Source organism: Neophocaena asiaeorientalis, unplaced genomic scaffold (genome assembly GCF_003031525.2).
Source record: "Neophocaena asiaeorientalis asiaeorientalis breed wild unplaced genomic scaffold, Neophocaena_asiaeorientalis_V1.1 scaffold476, whole genome shotgun sequence".
In the NCBI taxonomy this organism is placed as follows: domain Eukaryota; kingdom Metazoa; phylum Chordata; class Mammalia; order Artiodactyla; family Phocoenidae; genus Neophocaena; species Neophocaena asiaeorientalis.
The window spans coordinates 2,697,129-2,706,711 of record NW_020172178.1 but is presented as its reverse complement, the minus strand read 5'-3'; the positions used below and the strand labels follow the sequence as shown (position 1 = coordinate 2,706,711).

Below are 9,583 nucleotides of genomic sequence, written 5' to 3'. Positions count from 1 at the left end.
CCTAAATTAGGTTGAGTGGAAATAAATGGAACACCCAGGCCAAAGACTTCTAACCGCCACGGCAGTGTCTGTGACAAGACTCAGGTTTTCGGGAGTTGTAACAAATGAAAGAACTATGCAAAAATGCCTCATCCCTTTATTACGCTGGAAAAAACACGTTTATGCCGTTCATCCATTTCTCCTTGTTTGTGAAATGCTCCCTCTTTACAATGTAGTAGCTCCTTGGACCTTTCACAGGACAGATGTTCTTTATCATGGTACCAACACAGCCCACGGGGCAGCTCCCTTCCCACAGACCGACTGCTCCTTAGCCCACGGGTCGACCCTAAATGACCATTAGGGGCCCAGGGCTGTGATGCGGCTCTGCTCATAGGAGACCTTCAGACCATACACACCCACTGATGAATGAGTGGTACACATTCCAAAGTCCAGCCTCCTTGTGTGTTACCCCACTCACAATATGCACATGGTTTAACTTCATTCTAATACTAAATGGTTCCTACTTCGTTCTAATGCGAAATGGTTCCTATTTCTTATATCTTCTGTTTTCTTTCTCCAGCTAGAAGTGTGTATGTTTATTTGGGCAGAGGGGTATGCGTAGCAGAAAACAAAGGCTGGGATGGGGAAGAAATCTTCTGTGACTCTTTTTCTTTTAAAATCCAGAGCTGGATTGGGCGGTATTTATGGGCTCTTTGCCATCTAAATCCTCCTGGTCCCACAGGTTCTATGCTCTCCAGAGACAGCCCGCTAACAAATCACCCATTTACTGATCGAGTGAGTGTTTCCAGGGCGCTGCCTGCATTACGCGTCCCGAACTCCATCGCTACTGAGTGTGCCTCCCTGCCTAGACTCTGAGGGCTTGATGTTGGCGCCTGGGAGGTGCGTTCTCCGTTATCTCCACGTGGGCCGGCCACAGAAGGCAGATTATAAAACGTGTAGAAAAAGAAGAAACGAATTCCGCCTGGAGGACCTCGGGCTTGGGGCTAGGGCTATGTCTTAAGCCTCTGGCCAAGGATGCTGGTCCAGTTTCATCCTGCCTGACACCTGGTACCGGCTTTCCGCCCCATCACTGCCCACCCCGCCCTTCGGCACAACGACCCGCCCCTGCCCCGCCCACAGGAGGCAGAGTCGCGGACCCCTCTGCAGTTGCTTCTTTGGGCAAATGATCTACGGGTTGGGGAGGGCGTTCTCCCACCTCCACTGAAGACGCTTGTGTGTGCGTGTGTGTGTGTGTGTGTGTGTGTGTGTGTGTGCACGTTGATGGGAAGGACAGGTGGTGGAAGGGAGCTAACATATTGAGCACCTAGTATGTGTCAGACACTGATGGGTGCTTTACACCCCACCATTAGCTACCGATTCTCCTCTACGGACCTTTTGCTGAACCTGCGTCTTTCTCCTTATAATAAATTTATTCCTGTTCTGTGGGCGTAATAATGCCTCACATTTACATAGCACCTTTCATTTGTCAAAGTACTTTTATGCCTGTTAGCTCCTTTAATCCCCCAACAGCCTCATGTTACAGAGGAGGAAACCGAGACAGGGACAGAGCCACGTGCAACCAGTTATAGGCTGAGCTGGGGCGGGCTCTCCTCACCCCTCTGCTCTGCCCCGCCCACAGTGCCTTGCTTGACCGTGGCTGCTGACTTATCCCCACATGAGTCTGCAAGTTCCTTCAAGACCGAGACTGTACTTTCTTTTTCTTCTCTTACCCACAGTGCTCAAGGCTGCGTATACAGCAAGTGCTGGATAAGTGCTTATTGGGTTCTTCTTTGGCACAGACCACTTGTCTTTCCATGAGGGGAATGAAAGAATCCTGATCTCCAGATTCACACCATGGATCTCTCAGAGTTTAACCTTCATCAACCTGAGAAATCATCCTCCAAAGTCCTAGCTGAGTGGATTAAAGAAACCCAAGGCAGAACTCCAGCTGAGCCCTGCGTGGGCACTCAGCTGCCGCACCAAAGCTGGGTGGCATTTCTGGAGATCTGAGCTGTCGTGCTGGGGCAAGGTGCGACACCACATGGGAGGGAAGCTCGGTTGCTCCTGTCCCTACCCCCAGGCTCCCTCCACTCCTGGGAAGCAGCAGACTGGTCTAGGCAGCAAAGAACAATAATACTCTTGTGTTTCTGGAGCCCTTGGCTGTGTACCAGATCCCTCCAACCGCACAGCCTTGTTATCTGCAACTGGAGCCGGGAAGGCATTTACTGGAGACACCGGCTCACTGTCCAAGGTCACACTTGGGATTCCTCCCATTCCTCCTGGGTCACATCCTGAGAATCACTGTCCAGTAATCGTCACCCGCGTTAGTAGCCCTGGTGACATCCGCTCACTGGCTGCTTCCCACCCACTACGACAGTTTGTGAATCTGGCGTTCCACTGAGATGGAGGTCCGCAGCGTGCCCATGGAGTTCTCCGTCTGGCTGGGCTCTGCCCCGCGGCACCCTTGCCGGCACAGCCGGCCGTACACCTCCCGCGACTTCTTGCGGAAGCTCTTGCCCACGATCACGTACACCAGCGGGTTGAGGCAGCTGTTGCTATAGGCCACGTAGGACGCGATCTGCGTGAAGACGTCGACCACGTGCTCGTCCCAGCAGCTGGAGAGGATGTCGAGGCGCTGCAGCGTGTCCAGGAAGGTGCTGATCTGGAAGGGCAGCCAGCAGGCCATGAACAGCAGCAGGACGGCCAGGACCAGCACGGTGGCTTTCCTCTCCGTCTGGATCTCCTTGAACTTCCGCATCTCGTTGTTGCGCAGCACGCGTATGATGTGCACGGTGCAGAAGGTGATGACGCTCAGGGGCAGCAGGAAGCCCACGGAGTTCAGGAGGCTGTTGGTGAAGACCTCCCAGCTGCGGGACGGGTAGATGATGACGCAGGCGGTGACGTTGTGGCCCTCGGCCCCGTACTCCCGCATGGTCCGGAAGACCAGCATGGGCAAGCTCAGGAGGAGCGAGCAGCCCCAGATCACCAGGCTGTAGAGTCTGGCGCAGCGCACCCCGCGCATCCGGCCCACGGACATGGTCTTCACCAGGGCCAGGTAGCGGTCAATGCTCACCAGCATGAGGAAGCAGATGCTGCTGTAGAGATTCATGTAGAGCACGGTGTTCACCACGCGGCAGAGGACTTCCCCGAAGAGCCAGTCGAAGTTGTTGGCGATGGTGATGGCCCAGAAGGGCAGCCCGCAGGCCAAGAGCAGGTCGGCCGCGGCCAGATTGCCCAGGTAGACCTCCGCCACCGTGCAGCTGTTCCTGTGCAGGCAGAAGACACTGAGGACGAAGGCGTTCTCGAGAGCTGCCAGTATGAAGAGGACCCAGAGGAAGGGGGACTGGATGGTGTTCAGCCAGCTCCACCAGTCGTTGTGGACGCAGCTGCTGCTCTGGGGAGGGGTCCCGTTGAGAGCAGGTTCAAGGGCTTGCAAGGTGACATTGAACATTTTGGCGCTGCAAGAAAGTGGGAAAGAGGCAGTTACACCTCAAGGTCACAAGAGGAAGGAGAAACAACTGGTGCAGAAGGAGAGGGGGATGCTTCCAGAAGGCAAAGTCAGGGGTGAAACCCAGGCCCTTTCTGTGTGGTGTTCAGAGGCAGTTCACGCACACCTGTGTCCCCAGGGTCCTGGAAAGGCGCCTCTGCTCCTTGGACTTAAACTGAGAGCTCTTGTTCTTCGCCTCCAGGCTCCACTGGGATGTGTACTTGACCAGCATCCGTCACCCAGACTAACAAGCGTGAGTGTTAGACCCTGGACCTCCTCGAAGCTTCCATGATGGGAGGATACACAGCATATTCCTTCCTTATCACAGGCCCCCACCCCCACAAGGGTGCTGGTCTCTTTCAGCCTCTTTTGGCCTGGCCATGGTGAGCAATTTATTAGAAGAGAAAAGTGATATCATGTCAGACAGGGAGATTCCAACCCGGCTCGGAGACCACAGTCCATCTGCCCACTCCCTGTCTCCTCCTGGCAGGGGGCAGCATCACACTTCCGTACCTTCCATCAGTGTAGCATTGATGATGAGCGGAGGTTGCTTGATGAAAAGGGAGGGGAAGGGGCTTTGGAGCCAGACAGTCCTCTGGGTTCAGTCCTGGCTCATTCATTAGCTGTGTGACCTTGGGTAAGTTAATGAACCTCTCTGAACCTTAACGTTCTACCTTGTAAAATGGGAATAACAAAATCTTCTCAGGGTTGTGGTGGGGACCTGAGACAAGGTGCAGAAAGCCCCAAGCACTGCACTTGATTCAATAAACATGAATAATTACCTGTTTTTTGTGAACTTATTAAAATAACCAATGTCAAACTCCAGCACCACTGTTGGCAGATTCTTGCTCTTATATTGGTGATTCCATCATTAACCCACTGGCTCCTCTTTCACTCTGAGACTCAGACCAGCAGTGAGACTCAGCCCAGGGGGCAGTTCACTTTCTGGGAGCTCCTCTCCGACTTCAGCAAAGAGGCATGGGGTTTTGATAGACTTTGGCTCCAACCCTAGCTTGTTGTCTTGGGCAAATTGCTTGACCTTTCTGAGCTTCCACCTTATTGTTGTAGAGTCTTGCTCTCTCCCTGGCTTGCCTTGCATGGCTCTTGCAAGGTTTAACTCAAAGAGTAGGTATGAAGACACATTGAAAAACTAAAAGCACAATGCAAAGGGCAGGACTAATTGGGCACTTTCCTAGTGCTCCGTGGGGTGGATGAAGGAAGGTGGAGGTGGAGGGGCTCTTCCTGGGCAACTGATTGTTGGGTAGGCTCGTGGGGGAGGAGCTGAGCAATAGATCATGGGAAAGAATCTGCTGATTGTCTCTGGGATTTCCCAGAAAACGTCCTGGAGCAGCCGGCTGGCTTTGAGGGGCCAGACTGGAGACGTGTGATGAACTCATTCATTGATGCAATTTATCTTTAAATGCTTCTTGAGCATCTCCTCTGTGCTGAGCTCCACCTTGGCTCTAGGGACCCAGAGGGGAACACCACACGTCTCCTGCCCTGCCCGAGCTCCCAACACCTGCCACCCAGTGTGCGCGATGAGCGCCGAGGGGTGGGAGGAGGGGCAAGGGACACACATGTGGGGGGAGGAGGTTGGAGGTAACTCTGGAGCTGGGTCTCAGAGGATGAAGAGCATGTCAGCAGGGGCCAAGAAGGAAGGAGGGCAGATCAGGCAGAAGGAGCAGCTTGAGCAGAGGCACGGAAGTGGGGAAGCCGCTGGTGTGTTCTGGCAGGTGGACTAGATGTTGGATGGGGAGGTGGGAAGTGGCAAGTGATGGGGTTGAATAAGGGGATAAGGACAGTCTTCACTGGGTGCTGAGAAAGTGAGGCTTTGTCCCTATTGGAAATACGCTCTAGAAAGGCCCTCCTAGTGGAGGGTGGTTTTAATATGTCCACAAATTCTTCGATACTCCTCCTTTCAAAGGGTGGAGTCTAATTCCTCTTCCAGTGAATGTGGCCAGACTTAGTGACCTGCTTCCCACCCATGGTGGCAGTGACAGTGTGTGACATCCAAGACTAAGGCATAAGAGGCTTTGCAGCTCCCTCCTTGGCCTCTTGGGTTGCTTACTCAGGGGGAGGCTAGCCGCCATGTTGCGAGGACACTCAAGCAGTCACATGGAGAGGCTCCGTGGAGAGGAACCGACTTGCCACCTTGGTCATGGATCCTCTGGCCCCAGTGAAGCCTTCGGTTAGATTCTGTTCCCTCGGCCTGTGAGTCTTCCAGCTGAGGCCCCAGACATCACAGAACAGAGACAAGCCAGCTCCACTGGACCCTAAATTTCTGACCCATGGAAACTGGCAGGCTTCTCTGCAGAGCCTCTGAAAGTAAGACCTCCCCTACGTGGTCCCCTTGGTCCAGGCTTTGGCCCGATTTCTGCAGATACAAAAAACTTGTTTCCTTAGTGCCCCAGACCTGGGGCGCTGCTGTCTCTCATGGTCCAGCTCTCTAGACACTCAAGTGTCACACCACACGCTGCTTGTTAATTTCCCCCACAAGGTAGTTCCTAGCCAACGGGATGGCACCTGGCCCATACCTGCTCTGAGAAGCCACCGGATCATTAGAAGGTGGCCTGGGGAGTGCTTGACTGGGAGTTACAGGGCTCGTGTTCCATGACCCCAGCTGAGATGGCCATCTGGTCATGTCCATAGTAGGTCACACCCGACACAGGACCTAGAGGCCCAGCTGGGCCCAGCTCCCCCTTTGTCTTCCTAACACTGCCCCCCTCAGGACTGACTCTCCCTTTCCTCTGCTTCCACTCGGGATCAATTCCCCCCCGCCCCCACATTCTCTCTTTAGAGTGTTCAGACCTTCCCCAGAGGTCAGCCTTGTGTTGGAGATGTCCCGTCTCCATTGGAGACATGCCACATCTCTGTCTGATTTCTTGTGTTGACTTCAGATTTCAATCTTTCTTTTCACGTTCACCTGGGGTCATTCACACGTGACCACCTGTGTAATGTGTGCTTCTCCTCCTGCACACCCCTCCCTCAAACAGAACAATCCACGCCCTCCGCCCCCGACAGGCCTTTGGGGATTGGAACACCAGCCTCCCCAGCCCTTGAGAACTTTTGTTTTTGGGTTTAACATTGCCTGGGGCTTCACATGTTGTCCCGGAGAGGAAGGGCGTGCTCTCCTAGGTGTTCTCCGGCTTGTCCCCTCCCCTCTGCCCCATAAATAGTAAATCGAGGAATCCCTTTGACTCAGCTGAAAAACGCAGTGGTGGGCGCGGCGTCCTCATGAACAGATTGGATCATTGATCTCTTCCAGGCAGAGAACACACTAGGACTCAGAGGGGGACGTGAGTAAACGGTCTGCCCAGGCTGACTGGAGGAGAAAAGACAGTTAGGTGGTGGGACCGGGGACCATAAAACACACACGTTCTCCACTAGGGGAGAGAAATGGAGGCCTTCACTTAACAAATATTTATTAAGCATCCATCACACACTGGGTGCCAGGACGTAATGTGAGAACAGGCACAGTGTCTGTCCTCCGTGGGCTTATGGTCTCATGGAGAAGCCAGACATGACCCAGTCACTAAGTTACTGAAAACTGACATAAATCCTATGAAATAAAATGCAAGGTCCCGGGACAGCATGGAAGGTGGGGTTCTAATCCAGCCACGGGCAGGGGCTGAGTGGATATTTGTTATGAGACCCGAGGGTGAGCAGGAGTAAACTGGGTGAAAGGATGGCGGTGGAGGATGTCTGGACAGAAGGAGCAGCAGGTGCAAAGGCCCTGGGGCAGGAAGACGCTGGGTGCGGATGTGTGTTAGGCCCTGGTGGCTGGACTGTGGGGGAGCCAGGGGCAGTTGCTGCCCGTTTTTCTAGGCACGGGATGATGGAGACTGTAGAGGATCGATTCCAGAGGTGTTTAGGGAGGAACACTGACATGTCTGGAGCAAAATTGGACATGGAGAGGTTGGAAATGAGGATAAGGAAGGGATCAAGGATGCTGCCACCCCCAGCCTGGTGCTGCTGTCGCCTATGAAGGGGATGAATGGGAAGGGCTAGCTTGGAGAGACAGGATCATGTGGTTAGACTTGAACCTGTAAGGTCTGAAGTGCTTAGAGACTTGCACGTGGGTCTGGAGCTCAGGGGAGGGGGCTGGGCTGGAGGACAGGCTCACCCTGATGCAACGGAGATGAATTAGACACAGGATCTCCAGGGCCTTCGAGCCTCATAGACAAATACAGAGGAGTGTTTCCAATCCACAGCTCTGGTCAGTGCTGCAACGTGCTCTCAAGTTCTGAGCCGGGTCCTCACCTGAGCCCCGGGGAAAAGTGACGGCCTTTCTGCCCCGTGGGGCTTGCACTGATGCAACCTCCCTCTCCCTCTTCAAGTTCAACTGCACTCTCAGGGAGGTAGGCATTGGCCGCACGCTTGCCTTGCAGAGGAAGAAACGAGGTGCAGAGAGGTGGGGTGACTTATCCAAGTGCCGTTGCTGGTAAGAGGTGGAGGTGGGACTTCAACCCTTCTGGTGCCAGATCTGGAGCTCTGGCCAGTATCCCATGTGACCTCTGGCTGTCTGGGAAGGGTGTGAAAAGCTGGGCACATGCATGCGTGTGTGTGTGCGTGTGTTTAGCCACGCATCTGCCCTGACCTAGGTTTCAGCAGCTTCTCAGCTAGAGGAGTCTGTGCAGACCCTGCGCACCCGGCTTCCAGAAGCCCAGCTCTCCCAATGCAGTTGTGGGAGGTGGAGATCAGTTAGCAGACAATTATGGAAATTTGAACACATTAGGAAAAAAAAAAAAAAAAAGACGGGGTTGGTAAGCAGGAAATAAAACCAAAGATCTTCAGTTAACACCCAGAAAAGGTTTCCCCAAACCCCCAAGCTAAGCTGAGGTCAGGATTTCGAACTTGCAAGAGACGCAACGCACAGCAAGTCCTTTTGATTTTTCGAGGAGGGGGGTTAGGGGAAGGGAAGAAAGACCTGGTAGAATGCTTTTCTGAGGGGCCCAGCTGGGCCTATGGAAAGAAAATTCAACTAGGGGTCAGAGGTCATGTATTCAGATCATTCATTCCTCAACAGCAATTATTCAGTGTTTTTCTGGTGCTGGAGATTAGGTGGGGAAGAGTGAAGCCGAGCTTCCCCTGCCCCCATGGAGCTCTCTGTCCAGCCGAGGGACCTCAGCCTGCCTGCTGAGGTCACCATTTCCACCAAGACAGCGACAGCCGCATGGCTAACCCAGGGTCTCCCAACTCTGTCACCCTGGGGGGATGGCAGCCCTCCCTCACTGCCCTCTGTTATGGGTCTGCACGGCCAGGTGTCCCCAGATCTGGCAGGATCAGCCCAACTGGACCCTAATTGTTTGCTAATGACTGTCAGCCTTGCTCTCCCGTTCAAAACAAAGCTGAGGGCTTTTCTCTTTCAGATGTGCAGAGAGCAGGCAGTCTGAGGACCAGGGAGAAGGTAGGAGTCTGAGGCGACTCTAGATTCTCTGCATCTGCTCCACGTGTGGGAGCATCCATCACCCCCTGCTTCTCCCCAGCCCTGTCCCGGGAGTGTGGAGACCACTCCCTGGGGATGAGATGGTGCCATCTGGCTTCCCATGGGTTTTGGCCCATGGGGGCACCAGCAGGAGGCCGAGGGAGGGAGGAGAATGAGGATGGGTTGCCGGCTCCCAGCTCCCTCCTTTGGGGGCCTCCAGGGGCTGGCTGGGCCTGGCCCGATTCACAGCTCCTATCGGGGCCCTTTCCAACTCGCTGTCCAGTGATGCTGATAAATGCCACCTCCTCTTGCCACTCAGGCCTCAGGCCCGAAGGGAGGCAGGGAGGGACGAGTGGATCGTCTGCCGAGACCTCTGCTGCTCTAGCTCTGAGGCCCTGGCAGTGTCCCTACGCACTGTCTACAGGCAGAAAATAGACCCTCTGTTAAAATTCTCTTCCGCTAACCAGTATTAGCTGGTTTGAATGTGCCCTCTCTTTCCTACTGGACGCTGACTACTATATCTTGGGATTATAAACTCAGATGTCAGAGAACTATTTAAGGGACTGTTGGGGGAAGGGCGCGGGCGTGGTGTGGCGGGCACATCGGCGCTGAGGGTGGTGGCAATCAGGTGTACATTTCTGGGTGTTATTTGAGGGAGTCCCTTTAGCTCCCTGTGCCTCAGTGTCCTCATC

The 9,583-nt window shown here is 54.2% G+C and overlaps 1 protein-coding gene across 1 annotated transcript in view; it reads right to left on the bottom strand.

Moving 5' to 3' along the window:
* Positions 1-1,135: 1,135 nt before the first annotated feature.
* The window catches only part of BDKRB2 (bradykinin receptor B2), a 31,196-nt gene continuing 22,748 nt past the window's right edge, over positions 1,136-9,583 (bottom strand). Inside the window, exon 2 of the mRNA XM_024759459.1 lies at positions 1,136-3,437. Coding sequence (XP_024615227.1) covers positions 2,348-3,430 — 1,083 coding nt within the window. The 5' untranslated portion in view covers positions 3,431-3,437 and the 3' untranslated portion in view covers positions 1,136-2,347. The remainder of the gene's footprint in view (positions 3,438-9,583) is intronic.